General features: G+C 39.0%; 1 protein-coding gene across 1 annotated transcript; it reads left to right on the top strand.

Moving 5' to 3' along the window:
- The first annotated feature begins 715 nt into the window (after positions 1 to 715).
- prox2 (prospero homeobox 2) lies at positions 716 to 24,350 on the top strand. Its single transcript, XM_081394117.1, has 5 exons — positions 716 to 739; positions 2,096 to 3,263; positions 6,216 to 6,317; positions 13,657 to 13,851; positions 23,538 to 24,350. The coding sequence occupies exons 2-5, from the start codon at positions 2,127 to 2,129 to the stop codon at positions 23,703 to 23,705; spliced, it is 1,602 nt and encodes a 533-aa protein (XP_081250243.1). The 5' UTR covers positions 716 to 739; positions 2,096 to 2,126; the 3' UTR covers positions 23,706 to 24,350.
- Positions 24,351 to 24,785: the final 435 nt, after the last annotated feature.

Below are 24,785 nucleotides of genomic sequence, written 5' to 3'. Positions count from 1 at the left end.
TGTAATCTCAAGTAAAGTTAACTCCATACCTTATTAAACTCATAAATGGGAAATTACTTTTTTTTATTTTGTAGAGATTTGTTTTTCCTATGAGAAGCAAGAAAAGTACAAATCAACCTCATCCATATCAAAGCATATAGATCAAAGTCAAATAGCCTGTCATTTCAGCAATTCCAGCAATAATAATAAAAAAGTATGTTCTTCCGATAATAGAATGAATGAATTAATGAATGAATTATTTAATGATTTGTTCAAATAAAAGTTCAAATAAAATCCACGAAATGACTCTATGCGCAATAGATACTGTTGTGAACCATACATATTGTCTACTGTTTTATACTATTTTATTGTTTTTTTTTATTATTATTATTAATACAACTTAGCATGGAATAACACGTTGTAATGCATTATAATGTATGCTTGTTAATATCATCATATATACTATTACGAATTTCATCTTTTCAATGCAGCATGTGTATATCACATTTTCATAAAATGAATGAATGAATGAATGAATGAATGAATGAATGAATGAATGAATTGTTCACATAAAAGTTAAAATAAAATCCACGAAACGACTTCAGTGACCGAGTTGTTTTCGCTCGGCTGTGTGTCTGGTCTCTGATTGGCTGGCATGTTGATGACGGAAGGCTCTGGCCACGCCCACACCACCGGACCGAGATCAGAGCGCGCCCCCCCCCGAGCGCTCACTGTCACTCAAGCGTCTCCGGAGCAACAGGTAAGCGCGCGCTCTCCTCTCCTCTCTCTCTCATCATGTGCGGAAGTTTCTCTCATAAAACTGCCGATTTTATTGGCTTAACTTTGTTTTTTACCTGTTTTTCTGGGAGAAAAAAACATACTTTGCGATATGAACGTTGTAATTCTTCATTATAGTCCTGATATGAAACGAAACGAATATACAGTCACAGACATAAGACACGTAGTCGTTTATGTAGGCTATGTTTCATATTTATTAACTTACACGTATTTTTACATTGAATATTAACGTCCAAAGTGTGTAAAGAGTGCTAAAGTGTGTACAGATATTTATTCAGATCGACATATATAGAGAGAATTAGAAGAAAATATGTGGATGAATCCAAACTGATATGAAATGCACTTTAAATATATTAAATACATTATGTTTTTTCTCTCTTGTAACTATTTTATGAAATAATGTTATTTTAATGCAATATAATATTATGTTATTATTCAATTCTGTTTGAATAACATAGGAATCAGCTCAAAAAAAAGTTGAACATAATTATTTTCATAATAAAGCAGGCATAAGAGACACGTAGTCGAATATGTAGGCTATGTGTATGTTTCATATTTATAACACGTGTTTACATTGAATATTAACGTTCAAAGTATGTATTCTGATTGGCATATAGAGAGAATTAGAAGAAAATCTGTGGATGAGTCCAAACTGATATGAAACGCACTTTAAATATGTATGAAAACAATATTATTTTTTTGCTCTTGTAACTATCTTATGAAATAATGTTATTTTATATTATTTTAATGTAATATAATATTATGTTATGTATCTGTTCTGTTTGAATAACAGGAATCATCTCAAAAGAGTAAAACATAGATTATAAACAACACTCACAATTCAGTGTTTAATAAAAAATAGTTGTGTGTGCATTTGATGCATGGTACAGAATGCAGAGTTATTGCAATCTCTAATGTGTTTCTGATTTTATTTACTAGTAATACAGATTTTTAAGGCTCAAACAGAATCTTATCCTTAAATGCATCCTCAAGCGTCTTATCCTTAGATGCACGCAAAACTATTTTTTATTAAACATATTGGTTACACTTCATTTTAAGGTGTCGTTATATAGAAAACCAACAGCAGAATGCAGAGTTATTGCAATGCCGAATGTATTTCTGATTTTATTTACTACTAAAAAAAGGTGAACCGAATTGTTTTCATACATGTAATAAACAATACTCTCAATTCAATGAATATGTTTAATAAAAAAAACATGTTTGTGTGCATTAAAGGATAAGACAGCCGTGTGTGGTGCAGAATGCAGAGTTAGTGCAATGCCTAATGTATGTCTGGTTTTATTTACTACTCGTGCAGATTTGTAAGGCTCAAACGGGCAGTGGCAAGCATGAATCTGAGTCCAGCAGAGCAGAGCGACGGGTGTGAAGGCAACCGATCCGAGCAGATGCTCCCTTGTTTCCGCAGAAGCGCGTACGACGAGCCTCTCGCTCCCTACAGCGGCTCCGTCATATCCCACCTCCTGCGGAAGACCATCCACAGCAAGCTGAGCTCCCTCGACATGCTCTACTGCGCCAACGAGTCCGGCGCCACGGACGAGGAGCAGAGCGGCGGCGAGGATCTGTCGGCGGACGTCGAGCAGCATCTGCAAGCCAAGCGCGCACGCGTGGAGAACATCATCCGAGGAATGGCGGGATCACACGGGGATCCGGAACGAGACTGCGAATCCGCTCGCTCCCGTCGAGACAAACGCAAGCAGAAGCTCCCGCTCCACCAGGAGCCCGACGCCAAACCCAAGACCAGCAAAGACGAGGAGTGCCACAAGCTGAAGGAGCAGCTCCAGAGCATGCAGAGGCTCCTGCACCAGCTCCAGGAGAAGATCTCGCACGTGTACGACTCCGAGGGCGAGCCCAGACCGGGACTGAGCCGCGAATCCAGCGTGAAGAACCTCCAGGAGACTCTGAAGTGCGAGCTGACCCGCACCGTGAGCGAAAGCATCGACTCGGTCTTCAAGAAGCTCGCGTCGAAGCCGAGCTCGAGTCCGGAGTACAAGCCGAGCCAGGACGACTCCCGCTCCGAGATATCCGACTCGGAGGAGGTCAGCAGGGAGCACTTTGAAAGCGACAGCCAAACCGAAGCGTTATCCTTAGTAGTCCGTAAGCCTTCCCAATCCCAGATGATCCCGGGCGTTAAGCGACCGTTCCCGCTCCACCAAACCCCTTTCCAGTTCGGCTACAACACTCCCTTACACGACAGCCAGATCCTGGAGCACCTCCTGAAATACGGCCCGCACTCGGCCTTCTCCGGGCTTCCCTGCGTTCCCGCTTCCCTGGAGAGGTCGTCTCCGGACTCCATGGAGCATTCCTGGGAAAGCGTGGCCATGAGGTCCAAGGCTCATCATCTGGGTCAGCACCATCATCCCGCGGGACTGGTCCCGGTGGACTCGCTCTGTCTCCCGCACGTTAAGATGGAGTGTGCGGATCTGCAGAGCATGGAGAGGAGCTCCTTCATGGCCCTCAATATATCCTTTCAATAATAAATAACACTTCATTATTATCCAGTGTTTTCTGTATCAGTCCGACCTGAAGGCTCTGGGGACCGACGATCCTCAGAACATCAGTTCAGAAGAAAGAAAGTCTTCCTTAGGGATGCACGATATATCGGTATCGGACGATATATGATCATTTTTAAAGAAAATGTGGCCGATATATCAAAGCCGATATGATAATGATTTCAAAAGTGATTGAGTGAACTGAGATGAAAGCTCTCAGAGTTCTAAATGGAACTCTAGAGCTCTAAATAACTCTTTAAATGCCGAAAAGGTTCCGTATAAGAAGCGCCTGATGGAACCTTTAAGGTATCGGCCGATATGTGTTCATTTTTAATGTTGCCTGATAAGAAAATGAGTCTGATATATTAAAGCCGACACATAATGGATTATTTAAGCGGAGACGCTTCAGATGCGCACTGTTCAACATGAGGGTTTTGAATTGCTTGAAATATGATTGAAATCACTTCAAAAAAGGAAAATACAGTTCAGTGCAACATGTGCAGCACATAGGCGACATACAATTATAATAAGAACATCATTATAATTGTGTGATTTGGACATTATGAGACTTTTGCTTTTATAATCAGGCTCTCAAAAATGATATAAAAATGTGGATTTAGATTTATCGGCTGATATATCGGTTATCGGCTTTCAGATACAAAGAATTATCGGGTATCGGCCAAAATTTTCATATCGGTGCATCCTTAGTCCTTTAATGCCACAACTGAACAATAAATGATATCAAAAGTGATCGAGTGAAGTTAGATCTCTCTCTGAGATGAAAGCTCTCAGGGTTCTAAACGGAACTCTAGAGTTCTAAATAACTCTTTAAATGCCGAAAGGTTCCGTATAAGAAGCGCCTTCTACCGTTCCCAGATAAATTGTTTGGTTTGTTTTTTCTCTCTCCTGAAATTCATAAAATGGCAGCACTTTACAATAAGGTCTATTTTGTCAACATACATGCAATAAGTACAAGCAATTTATTAATTTTGTTTAATGCTAGATAGTAGAAAATCATTTGTTTGTGTTAATTAACAAATGTTACAGCTTTTGACTTTTGATCAGTAAATGCTGAAATTAACATAATCTGAGATTTATAAAGGCTAAAGACTCATGGAAAATGAAACCTTAATGAACTGTTTCCATAAGAATAGACAGAAATGAGTCAGAAGTGTGAGTGTTGATCTGATCTGCACGATGAACAGTCTTTAGTGACTCTGCAAATCTGCAAGTCTTATTGATTATCATTTTTCTCAGGAGAAGCTTCTCGGATGACAGAGAAAAGCCTCTGTTTAATCGTATCGCTGCGACTGAGACGTAGTAAAGAAATCTCACGGATGATTTCTCTTTTCACAGTTTCATGAAGTTGTTTGCAGGAAAGAAACAGGAGAGGTTTTCATCCACGGATGATGTTCTTTGTTTAGCTGGAGCCGCTTCTGAAAAGCCCCCTCTTTGTTTAGTTGACTGTTTTTATTTAATATCCAGTAGTTAACATTGAGATAGCGCTGAACAAACGACCAGCTCTCCAGCTCGACGAACAATCGCAGGATTGAGTGCAGCGGTGAGCCGTTCCACCGACGCAGACTTCAAGGAGAATTTCTGCTTTGATCTCGATAACCCCAAAGAAAATTGTAGCATCTTCTTTAATCTGGGCTCAGTAATGACTTTAAGTCCAGGAAAAGACAAATAAAAAGGAATACAAGGCTTTGATAAGAATTGTTAGGAACAAAAGCCAATTTTCAAAGGCAGAAAAAGCAACAGTTTCTCTTCTGGAAATTCTCTGATTTTTTCCCTCCTCGGACTTGAAAAGGTGCGGGATACGTTTCTGCACTCTCGATGCGATCGGAGTGGATGAGAGAGGTCACTTTTGGTTGTTTGTGAAAAGCAGGCTCTCAGCCATCATTATACACCACCATCAATGGCCAGAGTCGTACATGTATATATCTGCAGTCAAACCAAAGATTATTCAGACACCAGAAACCATTTTTGATATGTTTTCACTAGTGTGATCAGGACACTATAGTGCATTTCTGTAAGTGAGGAGAGCAAAATAAAGTAAACTGTGACATATTATACCCAGATATTCTTCATACAGCGACTACCAGTGACATTTATGAAAATTTGAGATCAAAAATGATTCAGACACTTTGACCTGATCATGTTTTCTTTAATTGCTAATGCTCTTTTTACACACAGACTGAACACAATGAAGCATTGCTTGGTGATTGGTTGAGCTAAACTGGTATTATCTAATTGTGTAGTTAAATTTAACAGCTGACAGATATTCAACATAACTCATGTGTGAGACAGTCTAACAGAAGGACGGACAAAACCATTACCATTTACCATTTTCTATAAAATAATATAAAAATAATAAAGAATAAACTGTGAGAAGTGTTGAAGGTGTCTGAATACATGTTGGTTTGACTGTATGTATACACACACAATATTGCAGCATGCAGAGTGCTTCGCTTTTAAACATTAGATTTATATACCGTAATGCACTTTGGAAATTTATTTCAAAATTGTTTAATAGCAGGTGTTTGTCTTTTACGTTGTTTCTCTGAGCTAAACAATGTATTTTAAAAAGAGACTGTATTGTAAAAGGACGTTAGCTGATCCTCTTCATCCTCACTGAGGAGAATCATCTGTGTGTTTTGCAGCAAAGCAATTATTATCGGCAGATATGGAGCGAACGGCTTGTATTGGAGGTCCTTAATCTAATTATTGTGGCTGTGTTTCTGCCGTCGTGTCTTAATCCACTCTCTGGTCAACACGAGCTGTTCATTCATTTGGGCCGACGAATTGGACAAATTGATGCGTATTTGTTTGGGAGTGTGTGTTAATGCGCAGTGCTGAATCGAGGTTGGTCTCTGTGATCTTTATTTACCGTGAGGTTTTTGAGGCCTTGACGCTCTTCACATTCAGGAAGGTCTGACCCCAAACCATTTGAAGAAAGCCAAACTGATGTTCTTCTACACACGCTACCCGAGCTCTAACTTACTCAAGAACTTCTTCCCCGATGTCAAGGTATGTCACTGTGTTTCACACTAGTATGGCTCAGTACGTTTATCTTTACTTTATTTCGAAAGGGACAAAGCACATTCATTTACATGAGCACTTGTGTCTATCACATTATGGGTCAGTGTTGCTTCTCCTGTTGTTCATTACTATATTGTGATCATAGAAAATGAGGGTTCTGTACACTGAACTCCAGGGCTCTCGACTCCATTTTAAAGAACGCTTTATGCCAAAAAGGTTCTATATAAGGAGGAATTTCATAATAATTTCATGTTTTGAAAAGTGTTAATGAGCTGCTTAATTAAAAAAAAAGTAAATTAAAAATTAATAAAACATTGTTTTTAAATTTAGGGCCCTATTAAATCAGTTTTTTTTTTTTTTTTTTACAAATGCCGTAAAAAAATAATAAATAAATAAATTTTGGTCTCTATTTTAATGGTTTAGTTCAATTTTAGTGATCTAAAAGTATGTCTAATTAATTGAAATCATGAAACTTATACAATTTAACAACAATTAAATAAAAACAGTTTAACAAAAATTGCATGTTTAGGGTTTTATTTAATTTTTTTTCTCTAATTCCGTTTTTATTTTTTTACTAAATTCTGTGTTTTCTGTTTTAAGTTTTCTGGATTACAGTTTAATACAATTTTAATAATCAAAAAGCATGTCTAATCAATTAAATTCATAAAAACAATTACTCTTTTATTTATTTTTTACTTTTTTTCATTTCTATGTTTTTTTTTTTGCCTTTTTCTGGCAATCAGATGAAAGCATAAAACATTAATTGAATTGATCATTTAATCATATGAATTTAAACAAATTACTTTTTTGTCAAACAAAGTGCTGCACAACATAGCTTTACTGTTAAAATTAAAAAAGGAAGAAAATTGTGATTGTTTCTTAAAAAATAAAGTTTTAATAATAAATGTAATTTATTTATTGAATGAAAACTGAAATGTTCGTATTATTATCACATTGAGACGTACCTAAAACGCTACCGTACAAAAGTAACGTTTTTCTGTCACAATTTCTTCAAGTTAAACCGAACTTTTATTTTGACGTGTTGAAATGTATGCAGGATTCATTTTGAAATGGTCTTTTTGAGGTTTAATATTCAAAGACACTAGTCTATATCGTGATTTGATGTAAGTGTACTGACCTGCTTTTAATTTATTCATAAAAAATCTGCCAAATTCCGTTAAATTCTGCATTATCCAGTAAATTCCGCTCCTGTTTTCTGCATCGTCATCATAGGACCCTATTAATTCAAACTAAATATGAATTCACTCTTTATATGAAAAGCTTTATGTTTCCATATATAACCTTTTCTTCTACGAGTGTCCAGTAAACCAATTATATTTATATAAGTACAACATTATTACTTGTATCTGTTTTATCTTAGTCTATATTTATCCTAATAATCAGGTAAGCTTAAAAAAAATTCACATGGATTGTGAATTCAGAAAAGAACGTTCAGGAAATACAGGAAAATAACACTAAATTAGATGCTTGAGCAAATATTCCTGTGTGTTGGGGTGGCGATTCCTGAACCGCTGGTTTAACTCTGACAAAGTTAAAAGAAGAGTTTCTCAAGTCAGCAAAAGGAGACAAAAGAGTCTGTGGAGAGGAGCACAACCTCCTCTATTCAGCGTTAACCCTTCAGCCCGCCAGCTTTCAGCACACTACAATAGCAGAGCGCTGAGCCGCGGATAGTGTGTGTGTGTGTGTGTGTGTGTGTCTAGCGGCATATCCTGTGAGTGTGTAACGTGTCCTGAGGCACTTTATAAAGTGTTGTGATGAGTCAACACAACAGGAAAAAGCTTGTGTGTTATTTCATGACTCTCTCGTCGGTTCTCCATCAGACGGCACATCAACAGTTTAAGACACGACACACATTCAGTCGGGCGCTCCGCCAGGAAACCCAAACATTTGGGCTTGAACATTTCGAGAGGATGGAAAGGCGTAGCGCCAAACATTAGTCCCAAACTGATGAGTGATATCTTCTTCTTGCGGTGCGTAGATCCAAAAGGAAATCAAAAATAAGAAAAAAAGAGATCCGCACACGAATATAGGCCACGGGATCTTATTGTCCAGAGGCCACAAATAAAGTGCAAGAGTGCAAAACGGTTTAAGGTTCAACCCTTCATCAGTGTCATTTATATTGAGGGACACATCCTTCTAAAAATGTGTTTTTAAATAGACAATTCTTAACCCGTTAGCTGTTAGTGTCCCGCTGCCTTTCCCCATCACATATTCCAGTATTCATCATAAATCATCCTGTGAAAAACATCTTGAAATACTTGAATACCTTTTGTTAAGCTCCTCCCCCTTGTGAGCGGTGTCAAGTTTCATATTACAACATTTATTTCACTATTTTATAACCAAATATTTTTCTAATCTTGGCAAAACATGTATGGTCGGAAAGGTCAGAGACTCAAGGCGGTATATTGGTTGCTGTTTTGACAGAAGTGATATTGTGACAGAAATCTATTGATTTGTAAAAGAAGAGCGCATAAAAAAAGGCTATTTACACTTAATCCGCCCACTGACCCACTTACTCCCTTTTCCCATCACATATCAGATCAGAGAGGCATTTATGTTCAATACAAATGAAGAAAATATTCAACAAGTGGAAATAAAGTGTCTAACGTGTTTAATAATGAAGTGTTTAGGGTTAGGGGTAGGTTTAGGAAGGGCTTTATTGTCTCAATAAAGCAGAATCCATTTAATGATTTTAATGACTATAATAATTTACTCTCTATGTTATTATTGCATACCATTTATTGTACAACAACACATTTTTTAATCCAGTATCCATTTTAATAATATCGGTTGATTAATCGGTTATCGGCACGTGCGGTCAAAGCTAAATATCGGTATCGGTAAAATCCACTGTCGGCCGACCTCTAATAAATAGCATCTAACTACTACTTATTGCATAGAATATACTGCTATTTTTATATAGTGTAAATAAAATCTATGGCTATTTTCACTAAGTGCATATAGCCGCTGCCTAAAAAAAATTCACAAAATAAACTGTGTCCGTCACCCAGTGGCGATCTTTGGTACAGCGCCTAAACAAAATCTCACAGGAACCTCACGTTTTGTGATATCAACTTCAGATTTGACAGTTAACAGGTTAAACTATTATCCACAGGCCTAAACATGTGCTTACAGCCTCTCTAAGGCTACAATTAACACAATTGCTATCCATTAGCCAAACCCTGAAGTTCAACATTATATATTACATAGAACTATATTAAATAAGATTCAGTTTTGTTTTGTTCTTTGTACTAAATTGCACATTATTAAATAAGAATCTCATTTCATTGTTGAAAGTCACAGTTTATACTAAACCTCGTCACACCAATATTTTGGTGTCGGTAAAACATTGTGTGGTTGAGATTGAATTACTAAGGTTGATGAACATAAAACACTGACGAGAGATAAGAGAAACTGTTTCAGTTTGAATCATGTGGTCAGACAGATCTAACGATGTTAAAGATATAATGCCAGATAGATAGAGATGTTATTTTAAAGGTGGAAGTGTATTTGGCTACACGTTATTTTAAGGTGACGTAAGTACTAAGTAATATTAATTAACCATGTACTTACTATAGAGTTAAGTTAGAGTTTGGTTAAGGGTTAGTTACTTGTAATTATGCATCATTTTCTGTTATTACTATAGTAAGTACATGTAGTAACGTGTAAGTACGTCACCTCAAAATAAAGTGTTACTGTGTATTTAGATAATGTCTATTAAATTCTGTTTTAAATCACAGATTCTCCACAGACTAACATTAGAAAAGTGCAAAAGCTTATAAGCTGATATTGGTTTTGAAAGTAGTGTTTCATGAAGGTTTGGTTATATCAGGAATGAGTCATGAGGATGTTTCTTCACCCAACAATAGCAACAAATATGACCACAACAGTATGTGACAAATCCATTACGGAAAGTCTATTGTGCCGTATATCTGAGTGAAACGCTTCTGGAACAAGAGCAAATGTGGGCGGGGCTTGATTGTGTGTGTGGGGAATTGATTGGCTGGTTGGATGGTTGTGGTTTGCTATTGGCTGATCTCATGTGAGTGACAGGTTATAGCCCCGCCCTCGTCATCAGAGAAGAGAGGAGATGCTGCAAGAGGAACTTATTCTGAGTCAAGATTATTAACACAATAATGATCTGCACCCATAAATCATTAAGCATAAATACTAAAATATTCCATTAAAAAAAAAAAAAAAAAAAAGGGAGAGGAAGTTATTCTGATTCAAGATTACAATTTTGATTTCATGGGGACTTTAAGGAAGCAAATGATACACACAGAAAGCAGAAAACCAGCCTAGAAAATGAAGTTCACTGTATGAGATGTGGAGCTTTCTGACACTGAGTCTCGTGTGTTCGTCCGGATCGTCACAGGCTTTCCTGACCACTGATCGTCAGCCATCAAGTCTCCTTCATTTATACAGCGCTTTAACAATAATATAGATATATTCAAAGCAGCTTCACAGTGATAATAGGAGATTACAGTAACAGAGATTGTTTAGGCTCTACAGCAGATCTAGAATAAAGTTATTGTCCAGCTATAGTTAGTTTTGATTGATTCACTTCCGTCGCAAAGATTATTAGTTCTTATGGGCCGCTAACACGACTCTCATTGCTCAAGAACGCAAACCTTGAAACAGGTTACAAGGTGCAAATGTTGAAAAGCGTTATCATCTCTGCGTAAACTTCAAAAACATGAATCTGAAAGCGCAGACGGCGTTCACATGCGTATTACGTGTTTAGTCTATAGTTGTGCGCGTATGAATATATATGTGTGCAGGCGTGTAGTCCTTCTATACAAACTGACCTCAACAAACTCCCTGTCTGGCCTTAAAATTAATAATACCGAATTTTTTCTTCCGCGTATCAATGTGAACTGGAATCAAGGAGCAAGGAGAGTCCCGGCGAACTCCTGTGGGAAGTCACAGCACACAAAGCCTGGACTAATCCCAGTGCCCGATCCCATTCCCGTCAGCCGAAGCCACTTTCCTCCTGACCCCTTTCTCACACTCCGCCAGAAGAAGCGTCTTTGAGCCCTTGGGCAGCTCTGAGCTCTGAGATCGGATCAGGGTTGTAATAACAGGGCTGATGTGAATAGCGGTTTCATCTGCTGTTTGGATAGATGTGATTCTGTGTGCAAGACATTGCTGGGAAAGACGAGGTGTGACCACAGCCCATTAAACAGGAGTGTGTCGCTGAAAATAGTGTGGAAAGCCAGCGCTAGAATAACAACAAACACAACACACAAACTCTGCAACACTTTATAATAATGGTCCGTCATTAATAAGCAGGACTAGTGAGTAGTGACACATTAGGGTTACACTTTATTTTAAGGTGTCATTGTTGCAGTGTAATTATATATTTAAGAACTGACTAATATTAAGCAACTACATGTACTTATTATAGGGTTAGGGTTTGGTTGAGGGTTAGTTGCATGTAATTATGCATAATTTACTGTTATTACTACGGTAAGTGCATGTAACATATGTAACAAGGACACTGTAAAATAAAGTGTTACCGTAATATCACATTTAGGACTAAGATAGTTCCTGATTAGGTAATCAATAATTATTTAATGAGATTGTCATCATTAAAAACTAATAGGTAATTATGACAAATTATAAATAATTATTAATTAATTACTTATCACAACATTGACGTGTCTGAGGTCATAAAATGCATCAGTAATTACTCAAGTGTTGCCTTGTCACTCTTCAGGAACTACTAGTGATCTGGAGCATTATTATAAAGAGGAAAAGATGTTTTTGACTTTAAAATAAGGTAAAATAGGAAACACTTGAGTAATTAGTGATGCATTTTATGACTATAATCAGAGTAAAAATTATGACTGATTATGTCACGACACACTTTATAATTTGTCATTTAGTTAATAGTTATTAATAAGGCAAATCCCATCAAGTAATCATTTATTACCTAATAATGAACTATCTCCTAGATGTGATATTACTTACTGATTAGTTAAGCTTGTTTCTATAGTAGTTAATATAGTAGTAGCTGAAGTGTTAATGTAGTGCCACTCATTAGTCCTGCATACAGGTGAAACTCGAAAAATAAGAATATCGTGCAAAAGTTATTTCTGTAATTCAACTTATAAGGTGAAACTAATATATTATAGAAAATTACATGCAAAGTGAGATATTTCAAGGCTTGATTTGTTATGATTTTGATGAGTATGCATGGCTTACAGCTTATGAAAACCCCAAATTCAAAATCTCTGAAATTTTGAAAATGTTCATAAACTGTGAGCCATAATCATCAAAATATCATAACAAATGAAGGCTTGAAATCACTTTGCATGTAATTGTCTATATAATATATTAGTTTCACCTTTAAAGTTGAATTACTGAAATAAATGAACTTTTGCACGATATTCAAATTTTTCAAGTTTCACCTGTAGTTACTTATTAATGACGGACTATAATTATAAAGTGTTCCCAACAAACGTTTATGAAACAAGTAGTGCCGCGACTCTAGGTTGCTGACGCTTATTTCATTTCGGGATTCCTCCGGCTCTCCATGCAGTTTTCCCATGTTTTCCGATCGCTTCTCAGGACGGACACTGACTATCATGAGAGCACATTATAGTCTCTATAGTCAAAGCGTTGAAACATGGTCATAGAAAACCTCAAACTTGTGGCGATTTTAAAATTGTGACTTCCAGCAGTGGAAAACAATTGCGCAATTTTTCTAGTGAAGACGTTATTTGCTCAGCTCTAAAATATTCTGTCAAATGCACTCTTTTAAATAGCCTGATGTGTTGTTGAAGACATTCACGTAACAGATGTTTCTATCGTCCACAGGACAGAATAAATGACTGAATTCCCCGAAATGACCGTTCGAGTCTCACACACCGCTGCTGTTCGTATGTTTTATGTTTAAAATACGCACCATTCACTCTTAATCATGAGCCTAATATGCTGAAACGACTAAGTTAATGTTTCTTCTCTTGCCGCATCTAATTACGAATTCACATAAATAATGTTTTTTTCAATTCAATTCAAAATAGAAAAAAAAGTAGAGTAGTTTGAATCACAAACAGATTTTAAATGTTTAGATACGGTGTTTTCAGAGTCGCGCTGGAATACATGTTTGAGTTTTGTGAACCGTAAAGCCCCCACCTCCTTTATGATTGGTCATCTCAATCAATCTGACATTGACGAGCGCTGTCAGACCAGTGATAAAAATGTAATACATTGATGCCGACAGCGTATAAGAGTCCCTCTCAATTTGACACCTATTTTTTAAATAGTTTTTGATTTATCTTTTTTTTCCCCATGTTTTTAGTTCAATCGCTGCATCACGTCCCAGCTGATCAAGTGGTTCAGCAACTTCCGAGAGTTCTACTACATCCAGATGGAGAAGTTTGCTCGTCAGGCCATCATAGACGGCGTGAACGATGTGAAAGACATCTCCATCACCAGAGAGTCCGAGCTCTTCCGCGCCCTCAACATGCACTACAACAAAGCCAACGACTTCCAGGTACTCACGCCTTTACATCTGCGCACGTAATATTGGATGTTTGCTGAAACTAAATAGACCACTGCACTGGTTTTAGGTGGAATGGATGTAAATATGGTCAAATGTGTTAAAGTCCCCCTGTAGTCAATAATTTTATTCCTTAAAACTCATCTTTGATCACCATAATTATATACTTGAATGTTTTTTCCTTAATAAAAATGTCTTCATGCCTTAAAATAGCTTGAATGTAACTCGACACCCTTGCCTCATTTAGTATGCGCGGTTCTATGAATATGCAGATGAGCCCCGCCTCCACTCACCCACTCAGAGATCCACTGGTTGACGATCACACGTTGATCTGATTGGTTACAAGGTAGTTTGTGACGTCAGAAACACCAGCGATTTCAAAGCGTGTTTTTGAGACTGTCTTTGGTTCACTGCAGTTTTAAGGAGGAAATACTCAGCAATGCTGTCGACTTATGAACTTACACATGGTTTGTCTTAAAGCAGATTAAAAACACCACATAGACACATATACAACATTAAAAGCATTAAAAAACTTGGTAATCAAAGATAGGAATAAAATTATTGACTACAGGGGGACTTTAATGTTTACAGATTGGCATCGTTGTAAGTGCCTCACGTTGTGCTTTTTTTAATAAAATGATCAAACCAAAATAATTTTTTAGCAGTAATCAACATCATACCATAAATGCAGTCGATTGAGCTCAACTTGAGCTTACTTGATTTACTAACAGCTTCCAGCGCAAACCCTCTTTTGGCATTAAAAACTACTGTCAGGTTTACTAAAGACACAGTGAAAAATTATCAGTTATTTTGGGGATGACTTCATTGGATTTGTAGGAGTTTCCCTTTCCCATATTTGTTAATAAATGCCATAAGTACAATGATTATTTGCTAGATAAAGTTCAGTTACTGTTTAAATGCACATCAGGATTTAGTGTGGGTTGTGTGTTACTGCTCTCCAGCGTATAGCATGTTTTTTTGGTTTGTGTTTATTCATTTTCAAACATTACAAACATAACCTAAAATCGAATAAGAGAACAACACAGAGAGAGAGAGAAAAAAAGGAAGTATCCAACAATAAGTATTACTATTATTATTATGGCTCACCACTCCAATAAATCAATCTGAAAAAAGGTGAAAGAAAATTAAATGATTGTACAAACAATATGCCTTCCATATTTACACTTGAAAATACCTTACATATTTAAACCTTATTAAACAAACCCTCTAGTAAGAATAGAGGATAATTGTGACCCTGGACCACAAAACCTGTCACAAGGGTCAATTTTTATTTTTATTTAAATTGAGATTTATGCAGATACAACCGAGATACAACTATTTGAAAATCTGGAATCTGAGTGTGCAAAATAAATCTAAACATTGAGAAAATCGCCTTTAAAGTTGTCCATTTATGTTTGGCGATTTTGGTCACAAAAATAATTTTTTTATAACGAATATCTTTACTCCTAATGATTTTTGGCATAAAACAAAAATCTATCATTTTGACCCATACAATGTATTGTTGGCTATTTCCACTAATATACCCGTGCGACTCGTGACTGGTTCTGTGGTCCAGGGTCACATATTTAAACCCATATACATCAAGACTGGATCCCAGCGTAGAGCATCATGCTGATCTGCATCATAAACCAGTCTCAGAGATTCGGGCTGGTTCTTTCAGTCCTCGGCCCGTTTTGTCCTTCCGTTCACACTGAGACCGTGTTTTTATTAATGAAAATTAAGCAGTTTGAAAACGCTCTCCAAATGCTGATAAACTTGAAAACGCTGTTTCGTGTTGTCGTGTGGACTGAGAAAACAGAGGTATTTGATAACGATGACGTAAGTTTAGTCATGTGACACATATTGTACCCATAGATATTGATGTTTATAGCGGTATTGTGCCTGTTATGTGCTGTTCACTTTCACACAGTTGCTAAAATATGTTACTTTGCACACTCTTCATATCACAGTCCTGCAAAGATGACAGGATTCACTCGCATTTGCTGAACATGAGAGCAGTTTTAGCGTTTTACACCAAACATATAATGCTGAGTGAGAGCGACCTGGAGATATTTAGCTAAACAAAATGACCCTGCCAGAAGAAGTACACAATAACTTGATCATTTATTTTTCCGTCAGTATCGTCTCAGTGAGCTTTTGTGAGGGTTTACTCATGCGCAGTAAAGGTGAATTCAGCGTTTTCAGGCGTTTTCCAAAAGTTCTTCATCCGCACTGAAACGCCTGAAAACGCCAGTGTGGACGGAGAGCGCTTTTAAACGGAAACTCCGTTTTCAAATGTATCCGGATTAAAGTAGACGAAGCCTCAGAGAGATCCGGGCTGGTCCGAGCCGGTTCTTTCAGTCGGGTGTCCTCGTTCTGACCTGCGAGTGGATCCGCACCTGTATCTGCGCATGATCCCAGATCCCAGATCCAAACTGTGGGAAGAGGAAGCTGCAGCATCTGCTAAAACAACTTGAGATTATGCCCTGGCCACGCCTGACTGCCATTCGGATTGCTACTGATGCGAAAGAAGCCAGAAATCCCAAGAGTGCCGGGCCGGCCGATGGGAACGAGCCGAGAGAGTTGTCTTTACCTCAGCACCAAGACATTCCTTTCCCAGGGCCTGCTTTTGTGTCTGGAGATGCACGAGAAACAAAACTGTCAACAGCGAAGCGGAGCTACTCTTCGGGAAATAATGCCACCGGATAGATCCACCTTCTTCCCACCCTCACACACACACACACACACACACACACACACACACACACACACACAAGCCCGAGTCCTTCAAAGTGATGCGCCGCCTGGATTCCTGCGATGGGAACCCTGTCCTTTCATGCATTTTCCGAGCAGTTAAGTTCGAAGCAACAATCAAAGCGTCCATCCACGCTGCTCACCTAATGATTCTGACACTGTATTTGGTTTAAAACGAGAACATTAAAGATGCTGCGTAAAGATCAAGGACGTGCGCGCATACCTATAGACCTGGGGCCTCATGTACAAAGACTTGCGTTGAATTCATACTAAAACATTGCGTACGGACAAAGCTGTAAATGTGCGTACGCACAAAAAAACCCAGATGTATGAATCTCTGCGTACGAAGGATCCCACGCATATTCTCTTCGTACATCCCAGTTAACGTAAAATTGAGCGCACATGCACGAGCACAATGCCCCACCCTGTCTCCTCCCTTAATTAAATTAATTTAAATATGGTAATGAGTCCACTTTGGCAAAAGAAAGCAGTAAGAAAATGGCGGCAAGAAACGAAACTTTACAGAAAGTGAATTGGAGGTGCTACTATCGGAGGTAGAAACGAACTGTGGTGTCTCAACTGTGGTACAGTTGAGACATCCATTTTTAATGATGTAAAGGTAACTAACCATTCATTGTAAATATAAAAAATAAAGACAAATAAAGAAAATAACAATTGGGCAACATTTTTGTTTATTCCTCCATTTATATTCATTCATTTTATTTAAATTAGCACTGGTTAAAATGTATAAAGCAGGAACAAGATATGTAACAATATTTATTAATAATACACAGTTTAAATATCACAAATATCAAATTCTATTTTCATTTGCGTCCTATGCTGGCTAATTACGACGTTTAACCTGTTATCATAACACTGAACAACTAAACAGTGTGTTTCCTAATAGAGCTCTATCGGGGGTACAGTAGACGTGTCTCAACTATCCCCCGCTGGCCACCTCGCACATTTCTCTAGATTTTGCAATTACCTTGCATGATACAATACCATGAAATATGGCAGCTTTTAGGGCACAGAATAACGTTTGTGGTGATACCAGTTACGTTTAACAGTCACATAAGGATAATAAGCTATTCATTGTGGAGAGTGCATGGTGAAGTGAACGTCATATCTTAGGAAAAAAAAAAAAACTTTTCCCGATATCTTTGGATCGGAGATGCGTCCGTTGTTCAAATTTCCCACGATCAAAGAGGACACTAATATGCACGTGCACAGCAAAAAATCATAACTTGTGCTTATTGTCAACTGTACACATGTCTCAACTGTACACCGTCCACCCTAAATGACCTTAAAAAGAAATGGTCTGATATAAAGGTGGACATTAAACCAAAGCTGTCATTGACATAGACTAAGGGTTGTATCAGTTTGCATGCTTTTATATGTTCTTACTTAATTGCATAATTGATAGAAAATATTTCCATAAGGCTTATGTGACAATATATGTCAATTATTTTATAAACTGCAAATTTATAGCAATGCTTAGACTTGTAGAACAATTCGTTGTGTAATGTTTGCAACTTCACTTCATTGCCTGTAAGAGTCGCCAACGGGCAAAAACAATGAGAAATGTACGTACGCCAGACATGAAATTGGCGTGGAGGAACGCACATTCTCGCGTTAATTTCACTGTTAGTACATACGACCGTGAGCGTGAAAGCTGGCGTACGCAAAGTTTTTGTGCGTACGCAAGATTGATACATGAGGCCCCAGATGCGCCAGAGAAACGAGCGCGCAGCTTCTTTAGCATATTGTCTTTGAACTATACAGAACTGGTCGCTCTGTATATCTCTATGGCATCGCTGTCGAGGAGTGATTAGCTGGAGAAGTGGATTTACTTACTGTAGAGTTAACACAAGTTATCATGAGGATTGTAAAGTTTAAAGTTGATGTCTTAACAAATATCAGTTGACGGGGAAGATTTTAAAACGAGCCGTTCATTCATAAATACGTAAGATCGCTGTGAAAATACAAGACAACGAGCGCAGCGCTGAAAAGGAGCGGGCCTACATAAGGTCTATAGACTAAACACGTAATACGCATGTGCACGCCGTCACCGTTTCCACAGATTCACGTTTTTGACGTTTACACGGAGATGATAACGTTTTTTTACTTTTTCAATCAATCAATCAAAACTAACTATAGCTGGACAATAACTTTATTCTAGAGCTGCTGTAACGCCAAAACAATCTCTGTTACTGTAATCTCCTATTATCACTGTAAATCTGCTTTGAAACTATCTATATTGTTAAAAGCGCTGTATAAATTAAATAAATTATGGGCTAGGGTGTTCTGGGTTTTTGCTAGGGGCTTGCATTTTAGTTCTGAGTGGTTGCTAAGGCATTTTATGTTGTTGCTAGGATGTTTTGAATAGTTGCCAGGTGCTTGAATGGTGGTTCAGGGTGATTGCTAAGACAGTTTAGGTTGTTGCTGGGGTATTTGGGGTGGTTGTTAGGTGGTTTATAGGCTTGGGTGTTCTAGGTGGTGGCTAAGGCAATTTTAGTTGTTGCTATGGTGTTCTTGTTGGTTGTTAGGTGGTTGCTAGGTGGTTGCATGGGTGTTATGGAGGTTGCTAGGGCATTCTGGGTGGTTGCCAAGGTATTGTTAAGTGGTTTCTGGATATACGTGTTTTGGATGGTTGCTAAGGTATTTTAGGTTGTTACTAAGGTATTTTGGGTTGTTGTTAGGTGATTGCTAGGTGCTGGCATTGTGATTCTGCGTGGTTGCTAGGGCATTCTGGGTGGTTGCTAAGGCATTGCTAGGTGGTTTCAAGCCTAGTGTGTTCTGGGTGGTTGCTAATGCATTTTAGGTCAATGCTGGGGTATTTTGGGTGGTTGTTGGATGGTTGCTAGGATGCTCTAAGTGGTTGCATAGGTGTTCTGAGTGGTTGCTAAGGCATTTTAGGTTGTTGCTGGGGTATTTTGGGTGGTTGTTGGATGGTTGCTAGAAGGCTCTAAGTGGTTGCATAGGTGTTCTGAGTGGTTGCTAAGGCATTTTAGGTTGTTGCTGGGGTATTTTGGGTGGTTGTTGGATGGTTGCTAGAAGGCTCTAAGTGGTTGTATAGGTGTTCTGAGTGGTTGCTAAGGTATTTTAGGTTGTTACTAAGGTATTTTGGGTTGTTGTTAGGTGATTGCTAGGTGCTGGCATTGTGATTCTGCGTGGTTGCTAGGGCATTCTGGGTGGTTGCTAAGGCATTGCTAGGTGGTTTCAAGCCTAGTGTGTTCTGGGTGGTTGCTAATGCATTTTAGGTCAATGCTGGGGTATTTTGTGTGGTTGTTGGATGGTTGCTAGGATGCTCTAAGTGGTTGCATAGGTGTTCTGAGTGGTTGCTAAGGCATTTTAGGTTGTTGCTGGGGTATTTTGGGTGGTTGTTGGATGGTTGCTAGAAGGCTCTAAGTGGTTGCATAGGTGTTCTGAGTGGTTGCTAAGGCATTTTAGGTTGTTGCTGGGGTATTTTGGGTGGTTGTTGGATGGTTGCTAGAAGGCTCTAAGTGGTTGCATAGGTGTTCTGGTTGGTTGCTAAGGCATTTTAGGTTGTTGCTGGGGTATTTTGGGTGGTGGTTGGATGGTTGCTAGGATGCTCTAAGTGGTTGCATAGGTGTTCTGAGTGGTTGCTAAGGCATTTTAGGTTGTTGCTGGGGTATTTTGGGTGGTGGTTGGGTGGTTGCTAGGATGCTCTAAGTGGTTGCATAGGTGTTCTGAGTGGTTGCTAAGGCATTTTAGGTTGTTGCTGGGGTATTTTGGGTGGTTGTTGGATGGTTGCTAGAAGGCTCTAAGTGGTTGCATAGGTGTTTTGAGTGGTTGCTAAGGCATTTTAGGTTGTTGCTGGGGTATTTTGGGTGGTTGTTGGATGGTTGCTAGAAGGCTCTAAGTGGTTGCATAGGTGTTCTGAGTGGTTGCTGAGGCATTTTAGGTTGTTGCTGGGGTATTTTGCGTGGTTGTTGGGTGGTTGCTAAGGTATTTTAGGGTGTTGCTGGGGTATTTTGGGTAGTTGTTGGATGGTTGCTAGAAGGCTCTAAGTGGTTGCATAGGTGTTCTGAGTGGTTGCTAAGGTATTTTAGGGTGTTGCTGGGGTATTTTGGGTGGTTGTTGGGTGGTTGCTAGGATGCTCTAAGTGGTTGCATAGGTGTTCTGGGTGATTGCTAAGACAGTTTAGGTTGTTGCTGGGGTATTTGGGGTGGTTGTTAGGTGGTTTATAGGCTTGGGTGTTCTAGGTGGTGGCTAAGGCAATTTTAGTTGTTGCTATGGTGTTCTTGTTGGTTGTTAGGTGGTTGCTAGGTGGTTGCATGGGTGTTATGGAGGTTGCTAGGGCATTCTGGGTGGTTGCCAAGGTATTGTTAAGTGGTTTCTGGATATACGTGTTCTGGATGGTTGCTAAGGTATTTTAGGTTGTTACTAAGGTATTTTGGGTTGTTGTTAGGTGATTGCTAGGTGCTGGCATTGTGATTCTGCGTGGTTGCTAGGGCATTCTGGGTGGTTGCTAAGGCATTGCTAGGTGGTTTCAAGCCTAGTGTGTTCTGGGTGGTTGCTAATGCATTTTAGGTCAATGCTGGGGTATTTTGGGTGGTTGTTGGATGGTTGCTAGGATGCTCTAAGTGGTTGCATAGGTGTTCTGAGTGGTTGCTAAGGCATTTTAGGTTGTTGCTGGGGTATTTTGGGTGGTTGTTGGATGGTTGCTAGAAGGCTCTAAGTGGTTGCATAGGTGTTCTGAGTGGTTGCTAAGGCATTTTAGGTTGTTGCTGGGGTATTTTGGGTGGTTGTTGGATGGTTGCTAGAAGGCTCTAAGTGGTTGTATAGGTGTTCTGAGTGGTTGCTAAGGTATTTTAGGGTGTTGCTGGGGTATTTTGGGTGGTTGTTGGATGGTTGCTAGAAGGCTCTAAGTGGTTGCATAGGTGTTCTGGTTGGTTGCTAAGGCATTTTAGGTTGTTGCTGGGGTATTTTGGGTGGTGGTTGGATGGTTGCTAGGATGCTCTAAGTGGTTGCATAGGTGTTCTGAGTGGTTGCTAAGGCATTTTAGGTTGTTGCTGGGGTATTTTGGGTGGTGGTTGGGTGGTTGCTAGGATGCTCTAAGTGGTTGCATAGGTGTTCTGAGTGGTTGCTAAGGCATTTTAGGTTGTTGCTGGGGTATTTTGGGTGGTTGTTGGATGGTTGCTAGAAGGCTCTAAGTGGTTGCATAGGTGTTTTGAGTGGTTGCTAAGGCATTTAAGGTTGTTGCTGGGGTATTTTGGGTGGTTGTTGGATGGTTGCTAGAAGGCTCTAAGTGGTTGCATAGGTGTTCTGAGTGGTTGCTGAGGCATTTTAGGTTGTTGCTGGGGTATTTTGCGTGGTTGTTGGGTGGTTGCTAAGGTATTTTAGGGTGTTGCTGGGGTATTTTGGGTAGTTGTTGGATGGTTGCTAGAAGGCTCTAAGTGGTTGCATAGGTGTTCTGAGTGGTTGCTAAGGTATTTTAGGGTGTTGCTGGGGTATTTTGGGTGGTTGTTGGGTGGTTGCTAGGATGCTCTAAGTGGTTGCATAGGTGTTCTGGGTGGTTGCTAAGGCATTTTAGGTTGTTGCTGGGGTATTTTGGGTGGTTGTTGGGTGGTTGCTAGGATGCTCTAAGTGGTTGCATAGGTGTTCTGAGTGGTTGCTAAGGTATTTTAGGGTGTTGCTGGGGTATTTTGGGTGGTTGTTGGATGGTTGCTAGAAGGCTCTAAGTGGTTGCATAGGTGTTCTGAGTGGTTGCTAAGGTATTTTAGGGTGTTGCTGGGGTATTTTGGGTAGTTGTTGGGTGGTTGCTAGGATGCTCTAAGTGGTTGCATAGGTGTTCTGAGTGGTTGCTAAGGCATTTTAGGTTGTTGCTGGGGTATTTTGGGTGGTTGTTGGGTGGTTGCTAGAAGGCTCTGAGTGGTTACATAGGTGTTCTGAGTGGTTGCTAAGGCATTTTAGGTTGTTGCTGGGGTATTTTGCATGGTTGTTGGGTGGTTGCTAGGATGCTCTAAGTAGTTGCATAGGTGTTCTGATTGGTTGTTAAGGTATTTTAGGGTGTTGCTGGGGTATTTTGGGTGGTTGATGGATGGTTGCTAGAAGGCTCTAAGTGGTTGCATAGGTGTTCTGAGTGGTTGCTAAGGCATTTTAGGTTGTTGCTGGGGTATTTTGGGTGGTTGCTAGGATGCTCTAAGTGGTTGCATAGGTGTTCTGAGTGGTTGCTAAGGTATTTTAGGGTGTTGCTGGGGTATTTTGGGTGGTTGTTGGATGGTTGCTAGAAGGCTCTAAGTGGTTGCATAGGTGTTCTGAGTGGTTGCTAAGGTATTTTAGGGTGTTGCTGGGGTATTTTGGGTGGTTGTTGGGTGGTTGCTAGGATGCTCTAAGTGGTTGCATAGGTGTTCTGAGTGGTTGCTAAGGTATTTTAGGGTGTTGCTGGGGTATTTTGGGTGGTTGTTGGATGGTTGCTAGAAGGCTCTAAGTGGTTGCATAGGTGTTCTGAGTGGTTGCTAAGGTATTTTAGGGTGTTGCTGGGGTATTTTGGGTGGTTGTTGGGTGGTTGCTAGAAGGCTCTAAGTGGTTGCATAGGTGTTCTGAGTGGTTGTTAAGGCATTTTAGGGTGTTGCTGGGGCATTCTGGATGCTTGTTATGTAGTTGCTAGTGTGTCCTGGGTTGTTGCTAGGTGCTGGCATTGTGTTTCTGGCTGGTAACTAAGGTGTTTCTAAGGTGATTTGGTTTGCTGTTCTCAACACATAATTTGAAGAATCACTCGTGATGACTGATGCACAAACACTGCACTTACACACTCAGTCTGATCACAGTAGCACTAGTGAGGGTTCACTCACTGCAGTATTGACCGCTTTTCAGTTAGTAAACATTGTGACATTTTGTAAAAAGGGTCTATGTAATCAGTGTGTAACTGAGGTCTGTCTCAAACATGTGTTCCTCAGGTTCCTGACAGATTCCTGGAGGTCGCTGAAATCACACTTCAGGAGTTCTTCAGCGCCGTCTCCCTCTCCAAAGACTCCGACCCCTCCTGGAAGAAAGCCATCTACAAGGTCATCTGCAAACTGGACAGTGACGTTCCCGAGGACTTCAAATCCCCTTCCTACCTGTAAACCCAGAGCGCCACCTACAGGACGCTTTATTTATCATGAGTGTCAATCACACGTGTCTTTTTATAAGTGAATCGTCAGCTTTATAGACAAATCTAAATATATATTCTAAATATTTTGCTGTTGACTGCCAGCGAGTTTGTTTCATTTTGTCTGTGGAATAGGCTTGTTCAATAAAAATAATAGTAGTTTGGATTTTGGTTTTTCAATGTAATATATTTTGCTTTTATAATGCCACTGTAGACAAATGTGTGGTGTGTTTTTTAGTCCTGGTAATGAACTGGAAAAGCAGTTATGATTTGTGTTTTTAATGTGCATTTGTTTCTTCTGTGAAGTATCTCATGAAGCATCTGTAATAATAAAAAAAGGTGTAAATAAGTATAATTTAGCTGTATGATATGAGTAAAGGTGGAATATTGCTGTTTATGTGGGACCCCAGAATTAAATATATTGCATGTAGAAGCATTTCCCTCAGAATTTGCCAATCTCATGTATACTGGTTTTCATATTCTTGTTTATCATTATCTAGCAGTGTGTGGTTTTTCATTTAATAATAAAAGATTCATATTGCTGCAGTTAATATGGGGTTAATTTTTTTAGGGTTCTGATATAAACGCTTTCTTTCAACATAAAAAAATAATCCCCCCCAAAAATAAAATAAAAAATAAATAAATTGTGACAATCCAAACCTGTTTGCTGTTATTTTATTGTAGCAAAACATGACCAAATTTGACCTGTTTGACAGTCTTCCATCTCTTAAATCCAGATTTAACTGGTCTAAATAAATATATATATATATATGTTTTACTTCATCGGAATGGTATGAAACTTGGAAAAGGTTTTGACACTTGCTGTGTGAACTAAAAAAAATAATCATGGACATGATTTGAACAAGTTAAATGGTCCTGAAATACAGTCACACTTGAGCTCCTAACAGTTAAAAATGAGCGCATTGGAAATGAATGGGAAACGAGTTTCCTCTAGTGGAAGCGTTTGGTACTGCAGCCGAACAACATCTCACTGAAAGCTCATTTTCTGAGATATCAACCTCAAATTTGGATCACAACTTGTTTAGATTTATGC

The sequence above is a fragment of the Scardinius erythrophthalmus genome (assembly GCF_964197995.2).
Source record: "Scardinius erythrophthalmus genome assembly, chromosome: 19".
Lineage (NCBI taxonomy): Eukaryota > Metazoa > Chordata > Actinopteri > Cypriniformes > Leuciscidae > Scardinius > Scardinius erythrophthalmus.
This window is presented reverse-complemented; position numbering and strand designations above follow the sequence as displayed.

Excerpts from the sequence above, each read along its gene's own strand:
- prox2 (XM_081394117.1), top strand. The coding sequence starts at position 2,127 with ATGAATCTGAGTCCAGCAGAGCAGAGCGACGGGTGTGAAGGCAACCGA. Across the intron at positions 6,318-13,656 it reads ACTTCTTCCCCGATGTCAAG|TTCAATCGCTGCATCACGTC; the intron begins GTATGTCACTGT and ends CCATGTTTTTAG. Across the intron at positions 13,852-23,537 it reads ACAAAGCCAACGACTTCCAG|GTTCCTGACAGATTCCTGGA; the intron begins GTACTCACGCCT and ends TGTGTTCCTCAG.